We start from the raw sequence: 27,288 nt of genomic DNA, 5'->3' as shown, positions 1-27,288 counted from the left end.
GTTTCCAAACAGGTCTTGAAGGCTAGCATTGCACGACAAGCTGCCGCTGCCGGAAGTCAATTAAGGGACTCCAAGAGAGTTAGCCCCGGTGGACCTGACGGCCACCACAACTGACGTGTCATTAGGAAATCCTGCAAGGAGGATGATTTGTGTACTGCTTTTTTACCCTCGATTTTGTTGTGTACTATGATTCAACAATTGTCGTTCATGAAATGTCAACACAACACTCCTTTTAACAAAGTGGTGTAACAGTCATTGGCTACTTTCAAACCTTTTATAACTCCTAAATTTCGTACCTAAAACTCTTATCCATCAACACCAATGAAGTTGAGTCATTTCTTGTTTGCATGAGATGCACAAACTTTTAATTTAGTCACTTAATATATTTTTTCTCCAAATTAGAATATTGAAACTTAGGGAATCTAATCTAACATGGATATCCATTCATTTTCATGGGGTAGATAAAAGTTATAAAAGTGGGAGGAAAACTAATAAAATTAGATGGGTGCTATGCCCATCCCATTTATTTTCCCACACACCATAAAAAAAAACTAAAAAAGATAAACTCTCTGCTTCCACCGACCCTTATTCCTTATGCAACCTTTTATTTTAGGGAGGTTTAATGAAATGCTTCAGGTACTATTCATTTTTAAGAAAAAAAAAATCATATTTATACATTTCTCTGGTACTATTTACTATAATTTTAAAAATGGCTTTTCATTAAAAAAGAAAATTTTTTAAATTTTTCGTTAGTTTTTCTTTTATTTTATCTCTATATTCTTTTACATTTTATTTATAATATAATAGGATATATATTTGCATTATCTGTAACAAAACAAATGATAAAAATCAATTAACCATCCCAAATTCCAAAGCATCGAAACAGCAGACCTCCAAATCCCACCTGCACCACGACCAGCAATACAGCAGACGCACTAACAACCAGGCTACCCTCCATCCAACCTTGGCAGCATATAGCCTCGAAACTGCCCACCTCCACAGGTTCACCCATCTTCCTTCACTGTACACATTCTCTTTCATTGTCGGAATTGGATCGAGGTTGTACACTGTCATGAGAGAAGGGGAAAAGGGAAGAGTTAAAGAGATTGGAGCCGATATCGACGCCGTCGGAAGGGAGGCGTGTGGGTGTGGACTTGTCGGGGTTGTAACAGTGGCAATGAGGGGTGGGGGGGTTTCTGCAATTTTATTGTTTTTCTTTTCTTCTATTTTGGTTTTTAATGGGAAAAACCAATGCTTACGTGGCAAAATATTGTTTGTTATTGTTTAGGTCCTTACAGCCATTCTCGGACAAAGTTGTTAATAATATTTTCACTTTTAAGTGGGTGGCTTAACACTCCTATAATTTAGAGGTGGATTGTCTGCCTTTTCATTTCTATACTTTTTTCATGTTCTCTTATTTGTGTGATTACGATTAAGCCACGTCAATATTTTATATTCCTATTACTTTTTCTTTCATTATTTCTATAAAAAACTAATATAAAATATTAACGTGGCTTAACCGTGATCACACATCACAGGAAAGTATGAGAAAAGTATGAAAATGGGAGGGTAGACAATCCACCTCCCTATAAATTAAGGCTGTTTGGACTCATTTAATTAAACTAACATTAAGCGTAAAGTAATTAACACTACCGCTGCCTTGTCAATAGAGCAAGTTGACATATATCCTAATTATATTTGGATTTTCATCACAAAAAATCTTTAAATTTTACATAAAATTATTATTTTAGTCCTCAAGTTGATGATCAATTAATGTCGTCCTTAAATCTTACTACAACACATCAATGTCATTCATACCGTTCACTTTTGTTAAAAAAAATTTTGTTAGTTTAATGACATCAAACACTTATGCACACTCACATATCCAATTATAAGGTGTGGCGTGAATTAAGCCCCCTTTTTTTTTTTTTTATCATAATAGATGATTCCTAAAATTGAGTAGTAGATTGCATTGATGGATAGAGTCTTTCTATCAACGCACTATGTATAACGTTCAAACCATTTTTTCCTTCTTAGTATAGCTTAAATTAGTCATATCGCTTGTAATGAGAAAAAAATGGTCAAACCTATAGTAAGAATAATAAATTTACATGCATATGGGGGTTAAGTCAACTAGCCAAAAACCTGTGTTCATAATAATTTGGATTATATATCCTCTTGTGAATTATTGCCTAAAACTTGTAAAAATCATTTCAAGGATGAAAAAACAAAGTAGAGATTGGCATTGATGGAAGTCATTTAATGGGTAACTAGAAACTTAAAATATGAATCGATAAGCACCTTAACTATAAAAATGGAAAGAGATGATGTAATCATATTAACTTATAAGCTAAAATTAAACAAGAAGAAATGATTGATTTTTTGGTGTATCATTCATGCGTGGTGCTCTAGTACTTCTCCAATATTCATGCACGAGTCCCTTGATTGTCATATCCAAGTTGTACCTTAATGACTAGCCTTATCTTTCCAGACAAAACCTGATTATCTTAACTCTTGAAATGATGTGTTCTTTGACCTTTTCTGCCTTCTTGTGTCACCCTTTTATATCTTATTTGCCATGACTTCAATAGTTCCACAACTATTTGAAGAACTTTTATTTTTATTTTTATTTTATAACAGTTTGCTCTTTGTATTTTTAATTTGTTTATTTTTGTTAAAGAGAACTTCATTAAAAAGACACAACAATTACAGAGGAAAAGATTCATCTAGGAACAAAAATATTAATATGCAATTGGATTATAGAAAATAGGTGTGAATTTTATTCACATGACACATTGGATATGTGCGTAGAAGCACTAACATACTTAAGCAAGACCTAAGAATCTATACGTACACTAAGATAAGCAATATGCGAAGCAGCCTTACCATAGTTAATGATTTAAAACAATGGCTAAGTGGATTGAAGAGGAAATAGACAGTCAGAAGATAAAATGATGCATTGAGAATTCGTAGGTATGGCGTTCGAGCTCTGGTTTGAGCTCACCTTTTGTGGAGAGGGAATGACACCGCCGTTCAAACTCACGTTTGTGCCGTGATATAAGATGAATTTTAGTCATCCGATGCCGTTTAAGCTACCAAAACTGCATTTAATTTCTGTAATAAAAATCGAACTTTTCATTTGTCGTTCGATTAATGTCACTTACTTTTTCTTTTTTCCTAAGCCTCTTAAGTTGTTCAAAAGTTTTATAACACGGCCTATTTAAGTCGTGGCTGCTTCCTTTTGGGTTTTCTCTCAAACTCTGATGAATTCCGGAAAACTTATTCTACGAGGGTTTATGTTCGTATCTCTCTTCGCTTGTGCTGGGTCAGTTAATTAGAACATCCAGAACCATAGACTACATAGGCCGGGGAAAGGGCATCGCCCCTCGAACGATATTCCGTAAAATGCAGTGTCAGTGAGATCCATTTGCTTCCTGCTATTTGGACGTGCGAAAAGCCGAAAGGCTTTTATGTCTTTGTGTTTCGTCTGGGGTCATTCTTGTGGTGACCTAAGAGATAAAGGGAATGGGTAGATGTGACGAAAAAACGAAGTGATGACAGTCAGTGAGAGGAGAGACACAGATCTGTGTGATTTGGAGTGACTTAACAAATTGTATTTATGTAACTTCATATCAGACAGGACAGCCATTTCTTGCAGTATTCTATTACGCATGATATGAGAGCAATTTATATTTAATCAAAGACCTCAAGGAAAGATTCTCCCACTTTCTCTGTGCTTCAATATATATATATATATGTGTGTGTGTGTGTGTGTGTGTGTGTGTGTGTGTGTGTGTGTGTATGTATATGCTCAAAGCTACTTTGACAGTAGTTGTCATACGATTTTAAGCCTTTCACTGATCAGCATGCCTAGTTTTCTCAGGGCAAGCTGCTTGTTGCTCCCATATATATTATGCTCCAAGCTTCTTTGACAGTAGTTGTCATACGATTTTAAGCCTTTCACTGATCAGCATGCCTAGTTTTCTGAGGGCAAGCTGCTTGTTGCTACCATATATATTATGTTCAAAGCTACTTTGACAGTCGTCGTCATACGATTTTAAGCCTTTCACTGATCAGCATGCCTAGTTTTCTGAGGGCAAGCTGCTTGTTGCTACCATTCATGATCATTCCTTCGATGCTCGTTATGAGCTCAGAGGGGTGTCTTTCTCTCGTGTTCGCAACTCTTCCCAATAAAACTGATAGCAATATATTTTTTTTGTAAATTTGGGTTCCATGTACCGAAAAATGAGTTTTTTCGTTGAAGGTTTCTTCTTGGTGACGTAAAGAGACCTGCATCTGGAGGACCAGATCCCCAACATTATTAGCCAACTTAGGAGTTTTCTTTTTGCCAGAAATAACGCTAGAGTTGCCAAAACATGTCTCAAATCTTAGTCGCCAAATGATGTAGCAGATGACATGGTTGTGTGTTGTTACGAGTTGGCCAACTCTATGATCGTTTGAGCACTCAAAGGTATGACAATCCCTAGTACTATTGTTATTTTGAAAATCTGAATTCACCGTGCCACAACCTGCTGCCGGTGATCTGATCGCACTCCAAGTCTCCAATTGTCCTTTTGTTTTGTTTTGAATTTTAACTCCAGAAAGGATCTCCTTAATAAATTATATTTATCATCTAGGGAATGTTGTATTGTTATAATTCAACATGATTTTTTCGTGTTACTATGTTCACAGGAACTAGAAAATTTGATTCAGGAAGCTGTGAGGAGATTGCTAGTGCTGCTAAAGAATGGAGAATCCGTAGTAATCTCACAGAATTCGGCAGTCATGCAGATAAACTTGGATATCAGTGTGGCGGGTGGACCATCGAGCGGCAGGGAGCAAGCGGCAACAATCTCACAGAAGGTAAATTGAGAGCCTTCTCTTTCTGTTGTTTGAAACTCTGTCAGGACCAAAATATCTACCTATTAAGCGCTATATGAAACTTTCCGACCCAAAAAAGAAGCTCTAATGATACTTATTTTTCTTCAGCAGGTAGCACAATTATTAGTGCCATAAAGAACACAGTGGATCCTACAACCGCAGTAGTTTACAACGAAAATTCCTGACTCTTGACTTTGTGGAACCTAATGAATTTTCGCATGCTGGTAGGAGAACACCGTATGCAGAGAACTATGGTGACAGCTTAGATTCGACAATTGCTGGTCCTCGCCCGAGCACCACCACAAATGTTTGCAGGGCTGTGAAATGTGTTGTTACGTCATCTCTGACTGTCCTGTTGAGATCCAACCCTATGTTCCGATGATCAATGCTCTTGTTGCAGCTTGGCTTCCAGGAACAGAAGGCCAAGGGGTAGCTGATGTTTTGTTTGATGACTATGGTTTCACTGGCAAGCTTCCTCGGACTTGGTTCAAAAGCGTTCATCAATTACCTATGAATGTTGGAGTTGCACATTATGACCCTCTCTTCCCCTTTGGATTTGGCCTCACCACAACAGCGACCAAAGCCAACTAGGAAATTCTTCAGGATTGGGAGACACTTTTATGGCCCTTCGATTTACCGTTTTCAACCAGAAATTAAGTTTATAACTGTGAAGGAAGCTGTTACAATTAGTACCGGTATGGAAAACGTACAAGAAAACTAATGCAGAAGATTATTTTCTGGGTAAAATACATCATATATGTAAGTAAATATAAGATTCAAAAGTGTGTAAGTACTCATATATGGTCCAAATGTTGCTTCAACTACTGAACTCCCAAAAACTTCTGACAATCGATGGGAAGAGTGTACTGGCAATACTTTTCGTTCTTCAAGCAGAGAAAGAAGCGTTCGTATGCTGATGCCATTTTTGTTGCAGTGAACATCGAAACCACATATTTGTTGCAAGCCAGGCCTTTCCTCTTCAGCACACTAGATCCGTGTCTAATCGCCAACTCCAATGCCTCTATGAAAGACTTGACATTGGGCGAAAATGTGTATCCGAATTCTTCATCTACAACCACAGTCCCAACAATGCTTGGATAATTCAGTGTTAAAACTGGTTTCCCAGTATGCATTGCTTCGGTCAATGTAAGATCAAGCCCTTGAGGTCTCAATGTTGGATTCACAAACACATCGAGCGCAGTGTAAAATTGAGACAACTCCAAAGGCTCCAATGCTCCTAAAATCTTTACATTTGGGCCTAATTCGGCGTACCTTCTTCTCCAAGGACCTGCCCCTGCTACAAGTAAAAAAACACTGGGGTGGCGCCTCACAATCGAAGAAAAGGCCTCATAGAGAAGCGGATGCCCTTTGTCCCTCACCAACCGCCCTGCAACTCCCATCACAATGCTCGCATCGCGGAACCTTACACCCGCTTCTTGGTCCTGGGTAAATTCTGTTTCGTCAACGCCGTTGAGTATGACCTGTACATTTCTCTGGGGGAGTTAATAGATGTTCATTAGAACCTCACCGACACTACTGCTTATGCATATGTGCTGCGTGTAGCTTCTAAAGAATCGAATTTCCTCTACGAGCCTTGGCATTGCTTCGTGAAGCTCTGCTGTCGGGTCTGCCAGCTGCCACCCTGTCGGAATCAAAAGAAGCTCTTGCAGCAACTTGGAGTGCATAATTTCGTACCATATCCCATGCCAAGTGACAGCCACATTCGTAACCATTTTCGCACGCCAGTACACCAGCGAAACGCTCTCGGTGTGCACATAATCAAACGCCGTATTTGCATTGGCTTTATTGAAAATTTCAAATGCTAAAGAGATGTTAACAGAACCATGATTATTGGATGCAAAATACACATGAAGGTTACCTTCATGTATGTTACACCGTGCCTGCCCTTCTGTCAGAAGGCACGGTGAAGACATGAATCTTGTGGCCCTGGCAGCAAGCTCATGGTACAAAGTCGAAGCATGGCGCTCCATGCTGCCTGGAGCCGGGCCAACAGGCCACATCTTGGAGAAGACGGCGAGCTTGAGCTTTTCGTATGTCGGTCCAAAACAAAGCTGGTTCCAAGAGAACTTAGCATCTCTAAGATCATCATTGAATTGGGGAAAATGGGCCCCAAAAAACGGTTCTTGAACGTTCCTAAAGGGTACAAGGAAGACGAAGAAGGATGTGAAGAGTAGGATCAATGGGAAAATTGTTGAATATCTGAAAGAGAAAAATTTGGAGGAAGGTTTGGGAGCTTGGTGCTTCAATCCCATTTCTAAGAATCTCTCAAAGAAAGTTTTGGTTTGTTTCACATTTTTTGTTGATGAAGAATATGGTTTGATTGATATTATATTAAGTTGGTAGTGCAAGTTGTTCGATGACTTTTCGCAAGGGATTAAATAAAGGGCTTCGGCCATTGCTGCCTGATCCATCCTCGAACTTGTTCCATTTTTGTATAGTAACTGCAGCACATGATCCATCCTGATGAGATCTCGGCAACTCTGTAGTTCAGAGTGGAAGTTTTTTCATACCATGGCATAAACCGTATATGGCTCATTTGAAAATACTTTTAAAATGACGGAAAACACTTTTAGTGAAAATATTTTTTAGACCAATTCTTAATAAAAATACAAGTGAAACCTAAAAAAACACTTGTAAGAAGCACATGCATGAAGCACTTCACGTGCTTTTGAAACCCAAAACATTTTTTCTAAAAGTGTTTTCAATCATATTAGAAGAGCTTCCAAACGAGCCATATTCCGATTGAGGGGTTGGGAAGAATGAATTGGTTTGAAAGTCATCATTTACAAATACAAAACAATTTCACTAGACTAGTACCAAGAGACATTTCACTTTCAAGTTGCAAGTGTGTATTTTGAAAAGTAATTGTCGCACCCTCCTTGACGTTGTGAGCTCATCTGCTAAATTTTGTCCTTTAATTTTTTTGTTTGACTGGCTTAAAAAAATGGAGGAGTTATAAGGGGGAGTGATTTCTACTCCCCTTTATTTTCCAAATTTTTGTTCTTTCACTCGAGGATATGCATATGACGGCGACAAAGTGACTATGATGGAAACCATGATTTGGTATTAAGCTTAGCCTCCATGTAACGTATTAAAATTAAATATTAATAGTATACATTAAGGATTAGTATTTTAAATGCATATAGTGGATAGAGTTGGGTTTCTACTCGCATGTCCAGGGCTCGAGACTCCCTCTCCTCTATTCATGAGTGAGCTTAACTTGTTTATCCAAAACAAATAACAATATCCAATGAAAATAATAATAAAATCTTAAAACAACGACAATTACAAACAAAACGACACAGTGGGAACCAGGGGGAGATCCATCCATGTGAAAGTCCGATTAAGTGGTTGTGAGGGCTTTTGAGGACAACCCAACAGTCTAGGCAGGTGGTGGAAGAGAAGATCACCATGGTTGTACCGATGTTGTGCAACATAAGTTTTGAACAAAAAAAAAAAAAAATCTAATTTCAAACAAAGAGAAACGTATAGAAGACCACCATGACTCTTTTGTTCTTGAACCTTGTTCAAAGAAAGATTTTCTCTCTCTATTTCTCACGAGACCAATCTCCCTTTTTTCTTTCTTTAGTTATAGACCAATCAAGATGTGCCGCCATTTTAATTAATAAATGATGATGTATTACGCAATTAATATTTTTTATACCATATGTTTAACACCACAAATTTTTTATGAAAATCACTAGAAATTCCTAGGACCTCAAAAAAAAAGCCTAGCCCCATAGGCTTAGACTCCGATCCATCGTTCCATTAACACCTAATGTATTAGCACCACCGATCTTAAAATCCTGAATCCGATTACACTAGCATCACTACTACGACTCTGAATCCTCGTCGGATCCTCTTTGTGAGGATTCCGAAGATATGTAAATTGTGTCATTTCATCGTATATTGTCCGATAAAAAATTATTTTAAATATTTTTATTTAAAAATAAACATAAACGATACTTGACAAAAACTGATCGCATAATATATAATAAACGGACACAATTTACGAATCCTCAGAATTCGATCAGGAGATGATGCACTACTACTGCAGAGAGCCACTATCTGCTACCACAAAGGTACGACAACCTCCCCTGCCCATGATCCCGAATTTCACCAAACCCTAAAAGTGGGAATCTTTGTCCCAAATTCCTAGAACAAAATTTAGGGTTTTCAGCAAATTTAGAAATTTAGGGTTTTTCAACCAAAAAGAAAAAAATTGAAACTCAGGGTTTTTCATGTATTAACTTTTAGGGTTTTCTTCCCCAAACCCTAGCTTTTATTCAATTTCCATTTCTGCAGGCGAATCTTGAAGAAATCAAATTTCAGGTTTTTGGAAGCATTTCCTTATTTTGGTTTCAGTACCATTGGTAGGTGACGAAGCGAGCAACAAGGCTATTCCAGAACAAGTCACAGTGCCAACCATGTCCTCCACCACTCATCGCCGCCGCCCCAGAACCTGACGCAACTCTGCGGCGCACTGGCGTCCAACGATTCGACGAGCCACAATGGCCTGCTGCCGGCCCTTGCCGAGCCGGACGACGGTCCGCGTGGGTACGCCAAGTTCGGGAACATGGTTCGGATTCGGTTGAATTCTCAGTCCAAGGACGATAGGAGAGAGATTAAGGGGAAGCTGATGGGTGAGCTCGAGCAAGTCAGGCGCTTGGTGAAGAATCTTGAAGCTAAGGAGGTTGATCTTGGTGACAGGTACGGTCAATCGCAATTTTCGGCTAATTATGCGGTAGATAATGTTAAACCTACAATGAGGGTCAACTCGGAGGCAGGTTCTGTAGGACTCCGTGATTCGGGGCTGAATCGGGGTTTGAGTGTTTCGGTTGCAGAGAATAGGAATGGGGTTGGTCAGTTTGTGGAGAAAGAGATAGTGAAGAAGAGGCCGAAGACAAATCAGTGTTCGGAGTTTCCAATTGGGAAGGGAAAGTTACCGCCTTCGGGGAGTAGCAAGAAGTTGAAACCCAATGGAGGGGGGAGAGGTGGGGGTGGAGGAGAGCCTTGGTTCAGGTCAGGTAAGAATCCGAGTAAAATGTTCAAGAATTGTTGTGCTTTGCTAGACAAGTTGATGAAGCATAAGTTTGGCTGGGTGTTTAATAAGCCTGTTGATGCGAAGATGCTTGGTCTTCATGATTACTTTAAGATTGTTAAGAAACCGATGGATTTGGGCACGGTGAGGACGAGGCTGAACGAGAATTGTTATAAGACGCCTGAGGAATTTGCAGAGGATGTGAGACTTACATTTAATAATGCAATGTTGTATAACCCGAAAGAGCAGGATGTTCATCTTATGGCAGACCAATTGTTGAAGATGTTTGAAGCCAAGTGGACCGATATAGAGGCTGAGTATAATCTCAATCTGAGAAATGGATTGGGTAATACTTCAAATTTCACAACACCTCTTTCAAGAAAGTTTGAAGCTCCTGTTCCTCTTCCGGCATCAAATATGAGGACTTTGGATAGAGCAGAATCTACGACAAAGCCTGTTGATCCCAAGTTGAAACCTGTGGGTTCTGGTCATTCAGGTAGGGTATCAGTTCCAAAGAAACCAAAAGCTAGGGACCCCGACAAAAGGGATATGACTTATGAGGAGAAGCAGAGGCTCAGCGCAAGCCTTATGACTTTGCCTTCTGAGAAACTAGATAACGTTGTGAAGATTATTAGGAAGAGGAACCCAGGGCCTTTTCAGCAAGAGGATGAGATTGAGGTGGACATTGGTAGTGTTGATCCTGAAACGCTTTGGGAACTGGATAGGTTTGTGACTAATTACAAAAAAAGCTTGAGCAAAGTTAACAGAAACGTGGAGCTTGGTCCTCAATCAATAGCAGAGCCCAGCGATGCCATCCAGGAGATGGTAAGACATTAAATTAGTTCCCTACCCTGCTTCTCGCTTTGAAGTTTTTCTGGCTAATACATGATTAACTTATCATCTTTGCAGACTGTAGAACCAACCACTACAGTTGCAGCAAAAGACGCCAACGCAGGTAATAAATTTTAACTCTTAAACATCAGTAGCACATTGGTTGAGGTCACTCTTGAATCTATGACGTTCTATTTGCTTAACAATTCCTGTTTCGTTTTTAGAAGAGGAAAACAACAGTAATGCCTTTTCCCCGGTTCGAAGAGAAGAGCAAGGTGATAATGTGAGTGGATCAAGTAGTTCTAGGAGTGATTCTGAATCCTCTTCAAGTGGTAATTATCAGTGTTTTTCTGTTACTATTCATGTAAGGTCCTAGTTCTGTTTGATGTTGTTGAGAGTTTATTTATTGTGGTATACTCTATTATGCAGATTCTGACAATGAAAGTTCCTCCGGTGTTGAATCAGATTCAAATCATTGACCTAGGACTTGAATTGATTTAGTTGAGGTAGGTGGCATTATCTTGGTTAATGATTTTGTTCTTATTTTTTAGTCAAAGTTGGCCTGTCGACTACTGAATAAATCTTGAATCAAGAACAGATAGTAACAACAGAATTATAATATTCAATCTTTGGGGTTCCATGATTGGTTACAATTGTGTTTCTTTGATCTTGGAAACCCTAAAAAGGAAACTAGAAAGAGAGTAAAACTCTGAGTTTCTGTTATATAACTAAACGATAATTTGTATTGTGCCAGTTGTCATTGCAGCAATTATGATCGTTCTTTTTCTCTCCACTCAATGGCTATTTGTCAATAAATAAATGCAGAGATATCTGTCAGAAGTGTTAGACCGTTGTAGTTTTTCCATTAAAAGTTTTTCATTCTATTTGGATCATAATAATTAGCAGGAGACCAATTTATAAAATGTTTGGGGTGCCCTAACAGTAGTTTAATCTAACTTTCCATTAGACCAATGGAAAATTGTTTGTTTCTTCAAGTTTTACAATCCCAATTTGTGTTCCATAATATGTTGAATGTCTTTGTTCTGTATTTCATGACGTTTCCGGTTTAAAAAACTTTCATCACTCTAGTACCAGTGAGGGTTTTGCCTTGAATTTTTGTTTTGCAGTGGCTGTCCACTGGATTCGTGAAGTTTCTCCAATTACCATGAAAATTTTCAAACTGTGAATGTCTAATGGGATTTTGAACCTTATTTGTGTTCCTTAGTTACAAATGATGAAAAGATATCATGGTCATAGTTTATTTACAACGCTTCTGCATATGTATGGATAAGCATGTGTGACTGCAGTGTGTTCGTGTGCATGTCAGTGAAGTGTCCATGTGCATGCGTGCATGCTGCACACTCATGTATCAAGAAAACTCTTGCTGGTTTGAGAGCAACACTTACGAGTTGCTCCAATAATATTCGTTTTAAAATATGGCCACAACCTCTAAATGTTAGTGTATATGCATATACTAGGATTCTGAGTTTGTATTATACATAGATAGCTTGCGTGCTACGGACATCTTTAAATGCACATACAAGATCCAGTAGTTATGTGACAATCTTTAAGATATTTGATTTTAGTAACAGACATTTGCATAAATTCGGATAATGTTATTAAATCCCGATTCATAAGCATGCTAAATTTGCAACGGTTTCCTACAATTCAGGTTGAGTGATTCTGTACATGCATGACATATTCAGTCATTCACTAGTTATGTGGCTTCTGTTATGATGGAGACATCTCACACAAGTTTCTTTCACATTTTTTGACATCACAGATCTTTTGCGAAGTTTTTTGTTCGACCTGGGATATAGTTGGTGTAGATCAAAGCATCCAAAGCGGGTCAACTGCTGCTCCTGATTAGAGTTCGTCGAAGGTGTACATTGATGTAGGAAGGTAAATTAATTAGTTGTTGTTAGGGAAGACATTGTATGAAAGTCGTAGAACGAACAATTATGATGGCAGGAAACAGTTTGTATGAAAAATGTGTACGAGTGGAAACTGCAAGCTACTTGCTCATCATTTCCTTTTAAAAAGTGATATGTTAGAAGTTGTTTTTATGGTTGTGCTTCTGACTTGTCTTAGTGCGCACCCTTTTGGTTTCTTTACCTGGTCTTGGGGTCAATCTGGTTTTGTTATCTGTAGTCCAAGAATTTAATTTGGGGTTGGCGATTACACCATAGTATGGTAGAATTTTCGTCGAACTAAACTGATGAGTTCTCCAACGGTGTATCACTTTTTGAGTACGTCAATGAAAAGAAATAATTCGTCTGTTTCTGACTTAATATTTAACCTTATTCTTAGAGAGATTCTCTCTTACATTTGATATATAATTTCAATGGCGTTATCTGCCCAATAAACGTGAAACAATTTGTCCAGTATCTGCTTACGCATGTTGGATTGATAACAAAAAACTTCTCTCGTGTTTAGGGTTTTCATCACGTTCGTCCTTAACATGAGATTCCGTTACAAATTCTGTTAAGATGCTTCTGTTAACATGAGATTCAGTTGCACTTTTACCATTTGTTTGGAGCATCCTAGGCCTTCTCCGTACAAAAAAAAAATCTGGAAGTTGTACCGGAGTTGCAAAGTTTTTGGAGTTGAAAGTTTTGCATCCGGTTTGCTGGAAATATGTAAATGTTTGAGAATGTTTAGTGTTAAATAATTAGAGGCCAAATACCAAATTTTGTCCGAGTTTAAGGTAGAAGAAGATAGATGACCCGTGAAGGTAACTTACTCCTTCCCATCCTACATTTCGTGGGGATTAGAAGGGATCCGTTCATGATTATTCCACCTAATTCATTCAGCACGGACACAGTTTAGTAATTGACCTTAAATCCGAATCGATTGAGTTATCCGATCATAAGCACCAAACACAACCTTAAGTTACTACTATCATCCTAAATTTGCAACAGTTTAGTGTTATTAATCCTAATTCAAAAGCATACTAAACTTGCAACATTTTCCTAAAACTCATGTGTTGGACATTAAGGGTTATGTTTGGGCGAGGAACTTTTAAAATCCAAAGGGATTTAGGCATAGTGATGAAGAAATCGATCAGAAAAAGTTCGATAGGAGGGATTAGAAATGCAGTACATGAGCATTACAAAGGCATGAAAGTAGTCATTTACAAATTCATACGACGTATAAGAGGTGCATTTTTGAATTCCTCTTGTCTAACTTTTGTGATCCACTTCTTCCTCGTTTTGCCTATATGCCTTAGAATTTGGAAGTCGATTTATGATGAAGGCGTCTTACACAAGTCCCTTCACATCTCTTGACATCTCGGAGTCTTAGAGAAGTTTATGAACAAATTGGATGAAACGGTTTTTCGTCGAATTTGGTCAATCACCCAATGATCAAGATCTAGCTACCAATAATGCCCGTGTATAAGATACACCGAAGCATAGTAAATCTTTTGTAGAATTTTGCCAAGATCTATACACCGCTCTGCCCAAGCAAATAGAAACAAAAAGAGGTCTACTCTTAGGTGAATTTGTGTTTTGTAGTCGTGGAGGTCACGCCGCCCTTTGATGGAATCCACTTTGAAATGAGCAAATGCCGAGTCCAAGTGGGATCCTTGTTCTTTAGCAATTTGGTGCGTCCCGATGTTCAAAAAGTGAACCATTTGCCAAATAGAGGTTTGCGACGTGGTGGATTGCTGACAAAAGAACTTTGGTAGTGACACATTCATACCCCTGTTGTTAGCCTCTTTTCACGCAACGAGAGACGACATGCACAAAACTATTTTGAAGAAGAAATTGCGAGAAAGGAAATAAGAAATATTTGCCTCTACGCACCACAAGAAGGCGTAAACACATTCAAGAAACAGGCAGAAGAAGATAATATCACAAATCCTTACAGGTAAAACCGATGACGATCAGACTCGCAACTCACAAGCATTATGATCCAGTTTCAGTGACTAACCAGTAACCACTAATCAACTTTTGATTCGATGAAACATTATGACGATTCAAGTTCAAACAACTTAACCCCCTCCCATAACATGTCATTGGGAATTATTCATAGAAACCTTGGTCTATTAGAGCTTACTCCAATGAGAACAGCAAAGCCGATGCCTGTGCCGCTGGCAGCACTAAAAATACAATACTACTTGGACAAATGCAAAATTTGGATGTGTTACCATCGGGATGGGTAGATAAACCCCACCCCCCAAGGCACCAATAATACATTACACTAACTCTGGTTGGCAAACTGGACACCCTTCTCGATGGATGATTTGAGCTCAGGGATCAATTTTTGGAGTCCTTCCTGTTCAAAGTCCGAGAGATTACCCAACCCCAAAACTTCCTCGACTCCATTCTTTCCAAGCCTCACCTGAAAACCAATGCAGAGTATTGTTTATTGCTTATGACAAGAAAGGTAAAGGAAAATATAACATCAGCAATTTCACGACCAACTAGACAAACACAAGACGCAAGATTAAAACAGGCCATTGTATGGATGAACCATTACGGTGATATGCAATGCAACTGACCAACATATGCTATATCTATTAAGTGTCTACCCTCCAATAGCATGTGTTACAACTTGAGCTTTTTGAGTACATCGATATTAATTTTACACTAAGGGGAGGGGGAGTTCGGCTAAGCCACACAATGGGCAGCCTGTATTGAATTCGCTATCCACGAGATTCGAATCTAAGACCTCTCACTTCCAAGTGAAGAGGAATACACCAGACCGTAGTACTAAGTGGCAATTCGAGCTTTTAACTCATGTAACATGCAGACATGTATGCAACCACAATGGTTGAGACATACTATTAACTAATATATTTCAACCACCATATGGTGAAAACAGAACAGCCATCAATAGCCAAAACAGGAAGTGCACCGTCTAGAGATTTATACACAACTGTTCCAGGTGGTAGCCACCAGGGAAACACAATCAAGGCACAGGCTAGTATGCATGACTACAAACATAATCACATTTGGAGACATGATAATTAGCACACTGCAATACTAAAGCTGAACAGCACTCATCCATAAATCCAATTCCTGGTATATTAAGAAATAAAAATAGCTCGAGGAAAAACAAAAGAAAGTTATGAACTAAATGCTTAAAAAAATTCAAAGATGAGGAGATGAATCCCTAATTTGTTGTCTCACTAACCTTAGAAGCAAAGAAAGGAAGTTCAGTGATGCTTGATTGCACATACGAACATTCCACAACATCGGGTACTCCATTAAGTCCCTTCAAACAAGCATCAGCGAAAATAGCTCCAGCATAGCTGCAAGATAAATGGTAAGTTAGTTCAGCAAAAAACATAAATTTCTTTTTCTTTGTTTCCCCAACAAAAATAGAAAACTGAAACAAAGAAATCAATGGAGGAATACAAAAGGGAAACAACATTATGGAAGAAGCATGTAACACCTTGGAATAGCTATGGAGCCATAATGTTTTAACACATAAAACATATTATTAGGAAACATCCACCACATACATTTTTACATCTTTGTGCATTACATGAGATATAAATGTCAATATAAAAATAAGCACATATAATGATGAAACATAAAGTCGAATCATCTTTGTAAAACAAAGTGTTCAAGCAATGGTTTTATCCTAACACTTACGCCATTGACAATGTTGCCGATCCCTTTCCAGCCTTCGCCTCCACAACTTCAGTTCCTCCATCTTGTGTTCTCTTTGTCAAAGCCACAATAACATCATGAGGCAAATTGGCTGCCGGGGTAGCCTAAAACATTAAAAAGAACAGTAAAAAGTTAGACATCTCTAAGCCAAGCCCAACGAAAGCAGATGCCACAGGAGGAACACTGAAATTAATCTCATACAATCCAACTACAAGCCTTAAACTATTCGAGTGATATATACCTGAGAAAATAGTGGCAGAATGGTGATGCCAGCATGACCACCAACAACTGGTACATTAACCTCTGCAAACACAAACCATTTCCTCTGTTTAGTACTGAACAAAACGCAATCTTACAAAGGAACTCGGCTTCGAAAACCCCTCAAAAAGTACAATAGAAATGCTTTAATTACATCTAGCTAAGTTGAGATTCAAGAACATCAATCTTTTGCAAAAACCCGAAACAGAAGCACAAAAAATGATAAGCATAGCTAAAAGGACAGAGCTTTTAGAAGGCGGGTCAATAATGTATATACCAGCAACATTAACATTGGCCTTTCCAGCATAGAAAGTCTTAGCCCTGACCACATCAAGAGTAGTGACACCAAACAACCTCTTCTCGTCATACTTCCCGGCCTTCTTCAACACCTCGGCCGCAATCGGGACCGTAGAGTTGACTGGGTTACTAATCATGTTGATCAGTGCCTATAAAAAACAATCACCCAACATCCCAATTCGATCAAATACTCAAGATTTCCAAAAATTTCATAGAAATATAGGGCACAAAAGGGATACTCACATTGGGGCAGTACTTAGCGATGGCAGTAGTGAGACCCTTGACGATACCGGCATTAATGTTGAAGAGATCGTCTCGGGTCATGCCGGGCTTTCGGGGCACTCCGGCGGGGATAATTACGACATCGGCTCCCTCCAAGGCTTGAGCAAGCTGCTCTTCTCCGGCATAACCTTTGACCTAATCACCACAGTTCACCAAATCCCCGAAATAATTAAAAAAAAAAAGTTCACAAATTTACGATCGAATCGGAAACACCCAATTGGCGAAGACGAAGTATTAGAGAGGGTTCGGAGTACCTCAGATCTGGTGTTGATGTGGCTGACGTCAGCGGCGACACCGGGGGTTCCGGCGATATCGTAAAGGGAGAGGTGGGAGACGAGGGGGTTGAGCTTCATGAGGAGAGCCAGGGGCTGGCCGATGCCGCCGGCGGCACCGAGGACTGCGACCTTCCTCTCGGGGACGGAGGCGGATGAGTAGCTGCGGCGGGCGACTCGGTGTACGGATCTGGCGATGGACATTGAAGGCCTCATGTTTTTGCTTTGCGAGTGTCGAAAGCCCTCTGCTTAGCTTTGTTTCGCGAGTTGCAAGTACTGACCCAACAAGAAGTAATCTAGCGAGCGAGCGATAAGCGGTAATGCCTGCTATTGGTATATTTCTATGGTTGGTTCCTAGGGATTCGTGGTGTTGAATATTATTTTCAATGTGTAATTTTAAGAGGTCTTCAAATAATAAATAATTATTACATTGTCCTTCACCTTTTTCGACAAATGATAAAATAAGTAAATAAATTTAGACGTAAAGGGCGATTTGAACACGAAATCTCAATTGTAGTTTGAATGTTCTTAACGAAATGAGTTACAAACATCTTTGGTCGTTGGGCTAGAGCATCCAGTTGACAGCGACGTTTCTACCTAGATTATGTCACTTCCCAACTTGAGCTGCAGGGCCAAGCTCCAATAAAGGGCCTTCACCTCCTCTTGCATTTTCCAAGCAGATTACCCATTTTAGGCGATACCATTGGTCTAAACTATCAAAATATGTCACTTAGTACTACGGTTTAGTGGTATTTCTCTTCATTTTTAAGTGAGAGGTTTTAGGTGAGATTCTTACTCAAGAAGAATTTGAATCACATTATTGCTAGTCCATTATGAGGTTAAGCCGATCCCCCTCCCTCCCTTAGCGTAGATAATATTGACTATTAAAAAAAAAAAAAAAAACTATCAGAATCTTGGTTCCCCACAAGATAATCACAAATCAACCATGGTTTCTTTGGTATGTAATAATTAGATCTGCAGAAGCCCATCTTCCCGAGATTATGATTGGTGAAAGGAAGCAATGCCTTTTGGAAGGGCTTCCAATATGAAGGCCTAACTAAAATGTTTTATTTTTTTTATTTTTTATTTTGTGGTAAGATAGGCTATCAGCAGTGGGACTGCACCGAGATGCCATATGAGATAGTGGAAAACAAGTGACTTGACTCTTTGGGATATCATGAACAGAGCCTTTGAGAAAGATTCCATTTTTCAGATTTCACTTTCTTAAAAATTAAAAGAAAAAAAATAAATAGAAAAAAAGAAAACTTTAAAGCCAACTTTTTTTTTGCAAAAATCGCTTAAGTTGCAGGAGAGTGACTCAAGCCTATATTCCTTTTATTCCCCTTTGGAGATGAAAAAATAAAAGCACATGAGAACATTATTCGTTTATCACTACTACATTGTCTTTTATTTTCTCTCTTTGTCCATTGTTAGCTTTTTTTTTTTTTTTTTTTAAATAATATTTATTATTATCAGTGTTTTAAAAAATTTCGTTTCGTTTAAGCATTAGGCGATTAATTATTGCCTTATCTCTAAGCACTTGAAAATTCAGAAATGACGCTTTGATGACGCCTAAACATCCACCTAGTTCGCAACTGTCATTTAAAAAGAAAATATATAACTTCCATTTTACATTTTATTTTTTCAATAAATTATAAGAAAGTTGTTGAATACTTAGGTCAACACCCATTATATGCATGTTCCTCATGTTTTCAATATGTTCTAATATTTTATAATCTATATGTCATTCTATTTTGCAATCAATATATCCCAAACAATCATGTTTTTTTAGTCTTTTAGTTTTTTTTTTTTTTTTTTTTTTTTTTAGGGTATAAGTAAACATATAAAGACATTTATTTATACGTTAGATAATAAATTTAATTAAAATTAAGAAAACTGCCTAGGCCTCGCCTAGACACCTACCCGCCGCCCGACCAGCGGCAGGAGAAGGGAGTTTCGTACCATAACTTATGAGTAGAAACCCAACACCCTATCAATTAGGATATTGCACCACATGCACTTTGTCCATTGTTAAACGATTAGTAATCTTGTGGATTTATTCACCAAATCACTATAAATTACAAGTTTATGACATTTTAAGTGGTGAACAAAATTACCATCAAACTCAAAACTTTTCATGCTATTTTAACAACTGCAGAGAGCTAACGTCAAGACTTTGAAATCCATATGTTGAATGACGAGTTCTCACAAAATGATTTCCGATGTAGTCCTCGGCCGGCTGCAGCGATACATCGGTCGAGCCTTAAGACATGAACAACCGGTTTAAGCCAGAGCATCAAAGACTAACCTTTCCGGAGTTGTTTCGTGAGATTTTCTGGTCCGACAGAGACAAACTGAGCACAACTCAGGTGGAATAGTGGATGATCATGTAACACTGGTTGGTTTGGCAAAGATAGAACCTCAATGAAGTGAATGATCAAGTTCCGATTTGTTGTTGGACCACCGTGTTTTTCTTATCCAGTCTAGAATGTCTGAACAATCTTCGTGTCTAATAAAATGCCTTCGTGTCATAAACAAAACTATTTAGTATTTTGTCCACTGTGTCAATGTTGTGAATATCGCGTTAACGAATGGGAAAAAAAAAAAAAAAAAACTCGGGAAACTGAAAACAAAATAACCAAGACAAAATAACACTAAAAATTTACATGGTTCAGCTATGCAGTCAGCAACAACAATCTTTGACTATATCAATAACGAGTACGACGAATAATCTTGCCAAGCCTCTAGGATTAAGACTTGACAAAAAACCCAACAGTCAACAATTAACTTAACTGCAAGCCTTCAGTGTTTGTAAATCATACCTATTTTTGGGTCGATAAGCCTTTAGTTCGGCAACTTCTCGATGGCTTGTTAATTCTTTCTTCATCCTCAGTGATTCACGCACAACCAAATTTTCGGTGTTATCATGGTATGCATCATAAATGAAGTCGAGCACTGTTTCCTGCATAAATTGTCCATTAAGCATTCACTGATTCATAGGCTTTGGGGAAATGAAGAACTTACACAGCCAAAACTTTGATTGACGAAAATAATATAGGAACAATGCTTGGGAGGGCGGAAAGCTAAATCTCTCTTTCTGAAAAATAATGAAAACAAGATTGGAAAAATACCAAGGGTTTGGAAGCATCCAGCCAGTTATAGATATGCTCGTTGCGAAACCATGTTAGCTGCCGCTTTGCAAAATTTCTGCACACGAAATCGAAAAAAATTCTATGACTGAATGTAATGTGTGAGAATCTTACTCTACAAGGCCACAAGGAGTATTAAGCTCTCATTGTCGCACCAGGTTTTTGACACAAACACGCACGGAAAGTTGGAACCTCCCTTTGCTGATGAATAGACCGTACAATTCGATAATCATAATACAAAATTAGAATCCAACCTGCAACTTCCTATATTTACTAACTGAAATTTAGTTTTGTTGTATCCCCGCAAACACGATTTTTATAATGTACATTGAAAATGTCTCCTAGTTTGGCAAAGCATATGGTATTATGGCTTTTGATCCATGAATTTGAAGTAAAAATGCACTACTGAGACACTTTCTGAAATTTCAGATAAAAAGTTGTAGAACTCTCTTGGAGAACTACCTCCTTGCTGCCTACACATCAACAGATACTCCATAGTCTAAAATCGAACATTTCTTACTGTTACCACTATCACAGATAGTAATAAAATGACCAAAAAAACAGTGTCACGCGATTTTAATGAAACAAAATCAGACAACCATTGCTTCAAAAATTAAAGAACAATAAACAATAGCGGTCGCATACTTGTCTGTAACCAATTGCTCTGGTTGCTGAATTTGAATTTGGAAGAAGACCCGAATCAAGAAGCCAATTAGCTTCCGACAAGATATCATCATTTCCTGCAGGAATTTAAAAGGATAAAAATAAAAAATAAAAAAAAATAAAAAAGATTAAAAGAAAGAGAGGAAAAAAAAGTACCTCGCCCCAATTGAAATTGTAATCCTAACAGATCAGGTTGTGTAAAACAAATGAATTGCCTGATCTGATTTTGAAACTTCAAAGGCGAATGATCAATTTGTAGTGATGTGTTATAATATATTTACCTGACAGCATATCTTCACATCGGTAGTCAATTGATTTATAAAGATCGACTCTTTTGATTGAGAGGAAAAGATAAATTAAATCATAGTCCAATTCCTTTGATTTTACTTCCTCCACAACATCAGTTGAAGGACTAGCGTCATTTGCATCACACTGTTTCCGGAAAGAATCATATGGCACTTGAAATGCAGATGGAGGTGATCCACTAGACTGCATTGCAGAACATGTATATGTTATGCATCCAACATCAGTAAAATGGAGGGACATAAGCTTCTAAATGCAAAACAACTCAACTAAATAGTGAATATTCAGGCAGATATATCAACGATATATTGATGTGTCTGTGTCCAAGGAATGCATAATATTAGAACCAGAACAAACCAACCTTAATAATCTCAAGGCTGCGTCTTAATCGATACCAGTCATTAGCAGCCAAAAGTTGAGCCTTTGAGTCACCTTCCTTGACCACCAACTCCACAGCTGCATTCCAGTCGTCAATTTTCTGTAGGTCCTCTAAATCGGAATACACTTCAGATGCAATCTCTAGAGAGGCTTTGGGAACATCTGGTTTTCCGTATGTGAGCCTTATATGTACAACAAAAAATCAATGCTATCAATAAAACCACAAAGTAGAGAGAAAAATAATTAGGCTTACTACTCTTAATTACAGAGATTTTGTTTTTCTTATTCAGCAATGTCACCAATCAACATGCAGATGCCATTGCAAATTATATTATTTTCACAAGGGAAGCCAGTTATGTTAATGTCTACTCAATATTTAAACTTTAAACAGACCAAAAACAGCCTAACTTTAAAATGATGAGAAAAACAAAGAAGATATTGGCACATACCATTGCAAGTACAATCCACTACCACCAGTAACTATGGGAACCCGGCCACTATCAAGAATATTTCTTATAGCTTGCCTAGCATCCTCAAAAAAAACCGTCCAACAGAGTAGTCTGAAGAATAAAGCACGTGTTGAAGTGGCAGAACATAAATATCCAAAATCCCAAACCTAGCAACACACCTTCAGATGGGTGCAGTATGCCAACAAGATGATGTGGCACCTCCTGCACCAAAAGAAAGAAAAACACAAAACGTTAAAGAGTATCACAATGAATCCACCAAATGAACCAAATTTATTGGACAAGATCCAGTTACTAATAACAGACCAGTTGAGAATAGAATGCAAAGGGAGACGTCCAATCAATCATTCACAGTAAAATTTGAAATCGAGTTAAATTAACAATAACATACATTGTAATTATACTTAGTTTTGTTTCTTTGTTTCTGTCATATTTTGGATTAGCAAGAAACACTCTGTTTTACCAATACAGCGAAGTATTTCTTTTTGCACGAAAAAAATTCGCACTGAAAGGCTCCTGCCTGAAACAAAAAATGTGGTGAAGTTATTCTATTATATATATGAAATTCTTCTTTAAAGATCAAATCTATACAATAGAGTTATAACATATGATACTATTCCTGAACTGCACATTAACTGTGGATATTATAGGATTTGTTGGAGAAGATAATACGAACTGCTAGTCTTTGAAACTGTTAACATTCAAGTCAGATATGAGTCACATGATGGAACAGTAGCATCCACAAACATCGTATTACAAATGATAAAACGTAAAATTTAAGCACAACATCAACACCATAGTGACAATTATTCGGAATCAAAGAGAATTCAAAACCTAATTCAATGGGAAAACATAAAACTAAGACGGCATACAATGCATCTGAAATCAACATACTCTAGAAATCTAGATTAACATAGTTCAATTACAATGTAGAATCATGCCTGCACAAAATGTACAAATTTATCAATTACACAAGCACCTGTCTTTCAGCTGGCGAAGGCTTGGCAGATCCAATATCAAGACCCCGATATACCTGTGGCACAAAAGCCAAAACAAACAAATTCACTTCGACAATACGGCACTACCTATTAACTCTACAAGCGTCAACAAAAGGAAATTCAATCAAGGCAATGCCATAAGGCTTTCTTTGTTCTCATGGCAGAGAGAGCGATGCTATCCATACACCAATAAAACCCACTTTTACTGAAGTAGATTGGAAATTCAATCATGGCAACGTCTATAAGTGGGGGCCTTAGCATTACTGATTGAAGGCAGGCTTGATTCACGAAATTGACCAGAACAAGTCAAAATTCTCAACGAAACAAATTCAATATTTTCGGGTATAAAACAATGTCAACTTTCTACCTATTACCTTCCTACATTTTATCATCAACCAAACAAAATGGTTTATCACTAAATACCCAATAAACTAAATTACTTGCACGTTAGAATCTAGAGAAAACCCAACTACCCAGTTTGCCGCTTAGTTCGAAAGAAGCTAAATTTTCCCATTTTCCTCCCCTTTTTCCCAGTATCCTAACAAAGAACAACAAAAACCAACAACTGGGTATTGTATTTTTGCTCAAACCTGGACGGAGTCGGTGCTTATAATCTCTCCATTGAGCCGCTTAGCGAGCTCCAGAGCGAGGAGGGTCTTCCCGGAGCCGGTGGGCCCAGATTCCACTATCACCTTCTCCTTCTCTTTATTCTTGGTGGCTGAAACAGAGCAGGCGGTGGTCAGACGCCGCCGGCGGAGAGTGAAAGTCAGCAGCCCAGCCGTCCTGAGGACGCGCGGGCAAAATGTACGGACACAACTGCTACTGATTATCATATTTTCGGTTAGGGAGGAAGAGACAGGTTTGGATTGGATTGGACTATTTTTGTGTCCGGTCGTATGGGTTTAGGGGTTTTGGGTCTCAACTCTTATTGGACATTTCATCGTGTTTTTTGTTTATTTTATTTCATTTTATTTTTAAATTTCTTTTTCTTATCACACTTAAACTTGTTCATCAAGTATGAGATTTTTTTTTTTTTTTTTTTTTTTTAATACAAGTGTTATTTTACACTAATTTATACCGAATGGAGAGGGTTTGAATCCGGAATGCGGTAGGTTAAAGTGGAACACCTTACCATCAAGGCAATCCATCACTTGTAAGTATGAGAGTGTTATTTACGTGTAAAAAGTTATACTTCCCTATGCACAAATTAGAATTTGAAATTAATGTGTGCTTAAATTTTTCCTTTTTTTTTTCCTTAAAAAAAGAATCAGTTGGTGGCTTCGTCATAACAGTCCACCCTTCAAAAAACCGAAAAGACCCACATAGGCATTTCAGCATTCCGCTTGCCACTTAAACTTCTCTATTTTGAAGTGTTAAATGAGGTATTTCCGTTGTGAAACCGCCACCATTTTTACTATAAACGGTGATGCGCTTAAACATGCCACCTCTCTTAATCCATGGAAAATATTGTTACTTGAAAAAATAAATAAAATTAATTTAATAATAAGAAGATTTGTTTACTATCTAAAGGTCCACATAAGAACTCAAAGCAATCACAGGATTCACAGCTTGATCCTACCAACTGGTGGTTGCATGTTGTGACTTCACCTAAAACACTTAGAACTCAAGCTACCATTTTCAAGTACTTCACCAACAAAATGTCCTTTAACAATCAAGCACTTCCGCACCCACCACCTTCATCCCCTTCCCCAAATGACAAAGCAGCAGCCCTCCCTGGACCGGCGAATCCAGTCCCTCTTCCCTGCTGCACTGGCCTCGCTGCTTGTCCTAGGGACCGCACGCCTAGTCCTTGACGCCTTGAAGAGCAATGACAGCTTTGTCTTTCAGATGTATGGCTGGCCAAGAGGCCAGAAACCGAGACCGGCAGTTGTTATTTCACCGGAGGACCGGATTGACGAGAGCTGCAATGTGTTTGAAGGGAAGTGGGTGTGGGATAATTTGTCACATCCTCACTATACAGAAGAGAGCTGCCCCTACTTGGTAAAGCAAGTTACTTGCCAGAGGAATGGGAGGCCTGATTCTTACTACAAGAATTGGAGGTGGCAACCAAATGACTGCAACCTCCCAAGGTCAAAACTCTAATTTTTTAGTGTATAAGACCATCGTATTGTCACGTGGTCTAACTAATTCATCCAGGTCATTACACGTTTATCTGTTTGTTAGTGTTATACCTTAATCCATCACATATCAACATTAATTGTCATCTGATCATATTATGTTAGTGAATTAGTAATATCATGTGACTGTGTGACGGTCATGCTAAAACATATGTGTTAGAGGCATTCCATGTCTTTTTGTTTACTTAGTGAGTGGCTTTGGCTTTGAAAATTCAGGTTTGATGCATTGAAGCTAATGCAGATTTTAAGGGGCAAAAGGCTGATGTTTGTTGGAGACTCAGTACAAAGAGGCCAGTTTGAATCCCTGGTCTGCATGGTTCAATCTATAACACAAGGAAAAAAGTCCCTCCAAAGAGTCCCTCCTCGAAAGATCTTCAGAGTAGAGGTAAACCTCACGTTTTATAACACTAAACCCTACTCACGGCAAGAGTTCGACGTCCCCTCACCCTTTTTTTCTTTCGCAGGAGTTTGATGCATCGATTGAGTACTACTGGGCTCCGTTTCTCGTGGAGTCTATTTCGGACCACGAGACGAAACATACTGTGCTGAAACGGCTGGTGAAGCTTGACTCCATAGCTAACCACGGCAAGCACTGGGAAGGAGTAGATATCTTGGTGTTTGAGAGCTACGTGTGGTGGATGCACAGCCCTACAGTCAATGCTACGTGAGTGACATAAATTTGTAGGGCACCCCTACGTTATAAATCTCATTGCTCTTCCGAATTCAGTTAGTATCGCGTGTTTCTCTATCTGTCAAACGAAAAACTGTCTGAAAACATTACCACACGAAGGCCTTATGTTTTTTTTTTTTTTCATTTTTGTCAGATATGGATCTCCAGATGTAGAAGAATATAAAGTCACTACGGCATACAAACTAGCCTTACAAACTTGGGCAGACTGGTTAGAATCCAGCATCAACCCTGAAAGGCAAAAGGTCTTCTTCATGAGCATGTCTCCAACACATTTATGGTAAGAGTTTCACACTTCTCACTCGAACATCCTCAAAAGCGTAAAGAGGAAAGTGAAAAAACGTTTTTTCAATACAAAGCAATATTGGGAAAAGGGAGAGTCAAACACAAGATCTCAAATGTAGAGATGGTCCCACAAAGCCCCTTGCTATATATAATAACACGTGTCATGAATTTGGCGTTCACAATTTAGAGTTTTATTCGTAATCATGGAAACTTGACAGAAAATTCTTTTGTAGGAGTTGGGAATGGAAGCCGGGAAGTGACGAAAACTGCTTCAATGAGTCATACCCGATTGAGGGTTCATACTGGGGAACTGGTTCAAACATGGAAATCATGGATATTATGAACGACCAAATGCAGGATCTGAAAGTGAAGGTAACATTTTTGAACATCACCCAGTTGTCAGAGTACCGAAAAGATGCACACACATCGGTTTATGGAGAACGTCGGGGAAAGCTCTTGACGAAGAAACAAAGATCGGATCCTAAAAAATTCGCCGACTGCATTCACTGGTGCCTACCTGGGGTTCCTGATACATGGAATGAAATTTTGTATGCACATTTGTTGAAGAGTCACCAAAATATTTTGTAACACGAATTTAACAATCAAGCCTTCGATAAAATGTACGAAAGGCACATTTATATGTTAACATTGAAGATTAGTAGTGCAGCATTTTTCCAGTAAGAAGAGAGATGTGACACCTGCAATAGCATTTGTA

At 38.4% G+C, this 27,288-nt stretch overlaps 4 protein-coding genes and 2 pseudogenes across 10 annotated transcripts; 3 read left to right on the top strand and 3 right to left on the bottom strand.

Annotated features, from left to right (window-relative positions):
- Nucleotides 1-1,072: 1,072 nt before the first annotated feature.
- On the top strand, nucleotides 1,073-5,472 carry LOC137714569 (uncharacterized). Its single transcript, XM_088690207.1, has 4 exons — nucleotides 1,073-1,184; nucleotides 4,693-4,863; nucleotides 4,993-5,042; nucleotides 5,143-5,472. Exons 1-4 carry the CDS (start codon nucleotides 1,073-1,075, stop codon nucleotides 5,470-5,472), a joined length of 663 nt encoding a protein of 220 aa, XP_088546333.1.
- Nucleotides 5,473-5,630: 158 nt separating this feature from the next.
- LOC137714571 (uncharacterized) lies at nucleotides 5,631-7,154 on the bottom strand (annotated as a pseudogene).
- Nucleotides 7,155-8,871: 1,717 nt separating this feature from the next.
- Nucleotides 8,872-12,840, top strand: LOC137715383 (transcription factor GTE4). Of its 6 annotated transcripts, none has more exons than XM_088690693.1 (6): nucleotides 8,872-8,984; nucleotides 9,208-10,768; nucleotides 10,853-10,898; nucleotides 11,002-11,106; nucleotides 11,204-11,280; nucleotides 12,558-12,840. In XM_088690693.1, the coding sequence occupies exons 2-5, from the start codon at nucleotides 9,479-9,481 to the stop codon at nucleotides 11,251-11,253; spliced, it is 1,491 nt and encodes a 496-aa protein (XP_088546819.1). In that variant the 5' UTR covers nucleotides 8,872-8,984; nucleotides 9,208-9,478; the 3' UTR covers nucleotides 11,254-11,280; nucleotides 12,558-12,840. The 6 variants fall into 6 exon arrangements, with proteins under 6 accessions (XP_088546819.1, XP_088546820.1, XP_068310790.2 ...); XM_088690694.1 differs by having other exon boundaries at nucleotides 10,999-11,057; XM_068454689.2 differs by having other exon boundaries at nucleotides 10,999-11,106.
- A 1,870-nt stretch (nucleotides 12,841-14,710) lies between these two features.
- On the bottom strand, nucleotides 14,711-18,120 carry LOC137714918 (malate dehydrogenase, mitochondrial). Its single transcript, XM_068454078.2, has 7 exons — nucleotides 17,487-18,120; nucleotides 17,194-17,367; nucleotides 16,931-17,099; nucleotides 16,637-16,698; nucleotides 16,378-16,499; nucleotides 15,914-16,031; nucleotides 14,711-15,118 (listed from the first exon to the last, which is right to left on the bottom strand). Exons 1-7 carry the CDS (start codon nucleotides 17,718-17,720, stop codon nucleotides 14,978-14,980), a joined length of 1,020 nt encoding a protein of 339 aa, XP_068310179.2. The 5' UTR covers nucleotides 17,721-18,120; the 3' UTR covers nucleotides 14,711-14,977.
- Nucleotides 18,121-19,532: 1,412 nt separating this feature from the next.
- Nucleotides 19,533-24,370, bottom strand: LOC137716513 (tRNA dimethylallyltransferase 9-like; annotated as a pseudogene). The gene is made up of 11 exons (XR_015960502.1): nucleotides 24,053-24,370; nucleotides 23,444-23,497; nucleotides 22,626-22,668; nucleotides 22,447-22,557; nucleotides 21,981-22,179; nucleotides 21,598-21,805; nucleotides 21,299-21,393; nucleotides 21,060-21,152; nucleotides 20,636-20,711; nucleotides 20,327-20,466; nucleotides 19,533-20,025 (listed from the first exon to the last, which is right to left on the bottom strand). The product of XR_015960502.1 is annotated as a tRNA dimethylallyltransferase 9-like (transcript).
- A 752-nt stretch (nucleotides 24,371-25,122) lies between these two features.
- On the top strand, nucleotides 25,123-27,257 carry TBL31 (trichome birefringence-like protein (DUF828)). The gene is made up of 5 exons (XM_068454873.2): nucleotides 25,123-25,552; nucleotides 25,817-25,985; nucleotides 26,065-26,264; nucleotides 26,425-26,568; nucleotides 26,807-27,257. The coding sequence occupies exons 1-5, from the start codon at nucleotides 25,176-25,178 to the stop codon at nucleotides 27,159-27,161; spliced, it is 1,245 nt and encodes a 414-aa protein (XP_068310974.2). The 5' UTR covers nucleotides 25,123-25,175; the 3' UTR covers nucleotides 27,162-27,257.
- The last annotated feature ends 31 nt before the right edge of the window (nucleotides 27,258-27,288 follow it).

The sequence above is a fragment of the Pyrus communis genome, chromosome 3 (assembly GCF_041283825.1).
Source record: "Pyrus communis isolate YQ-2024b chromosome 3, ASM4128382v1, whole genome shotgun sequence".
NCBI classification, from domain to species: Eukaryota; Viridiplantae; Streptophyta; class Magnoliopsida; order Rosales; family Rosaceae; genus Pyrus; species Pyrus communis.
This window is presented reverse-complemented; position numbering and strand designations above follow the sequence as displayed.

What these genes read in the sequence shown, in the direction of transcription:
- LOC137714569 (XM_088690207.1), top strand. Translation starts at nt 1,073, where the DNA reads ATGAGAGAAGGGGAAAAGGGAAGAGTTAAAGAGATTGGAGCCGATATC. An exon ending in TGTAACAGTGGCAATGAGGG is followed by an intron (nt 1,185 to 4,692) that starts GTGGGGGGGTTT and finishes CTATGTTCACAG; the next exon opens with GAACTAGAAAATTTGATTCA. An exon ending in CAGTGGATCCTACAACCGCA is followed by an intron (nt 5,043 to 5,142) that starts GTAGTTTACAAC and finishes CTATGGTGACAG; the next exon opens with CTTAGATTCGACAATTGCTG.
- LOC137715383 (XM_068454689.2), top strand. Translation starts at nt 9,479, where the DNA reads ATGGTTCGGATTCGGTTGAATTCTCAGTCCAAGGACGATAGGAGAGAG. An exon ending in AGCAAAAGACGCCAACGCAG is followed by an intron (nt 10,899 to 10,998) that starts GTAATAAATTTT and finishes TTTCGTTTTTAG; the next exon opens with AAGAGGAAAACAACAGTAAT. An exon ending in TTCTGAATCCTCTTCAAGTG is followed by an intron (nt 11,107 to 11,203) that starts GTAATTATCAGT and finishes TCTATTATGCAG; the next exon opens with ATTCTGACAATGAAAGTTCC.
- TBL31 (XM_068454873.2), top strand. Translation starts at nt 25,176, where the DNA reads ATGACAAAGCAGCAGCCCTCCCTGGACCGGCGAATCCAGTCCCTCTTC. An exon ending in AATGACTGCAACCTCCCAAG is followed by an intron (nt 25,553 to 25,816) that starts GTCAAAACTCTA and finishes TTGAAAATTCAG; the next exon opens with GTTTGATGCATTGAAGCTAA. An exon ending in GAAAGATCTTCAGAGTAGAG is followed by an intron (nt 25,986 to 26,064) that starts GTAAACCTCACG and finishes TTTCTTTCGCAG; the next exon opens with GAGTTTGATGCATCGATTGA.
- LOC137714918 (XM_068454078.2), bottom strand. Translation starts at nt 17,720, where the DNA reads ATGAGGCCTTCAATGTCCATCGCCAGATCCGTACACCGAGTCGCCCGC. An exon ending in TCGCTAAGTACTGCCCCAAT is followed by an intron (nt 17,100 to 17,193) that starts GTGAGTATCCCT and finishes TGTTTTTTATAG; the next exon opens with GCACTGATCAACATGATTAG. An exon ending in TTCTGCCACTATTTTCTCAG is followed by an intron (nt 16,500 to 16,636) that starts GTATATATCACT and finishes TTAATGTTTTAG; the next exon opens with GCTACCCCGGCAGCCAATTT.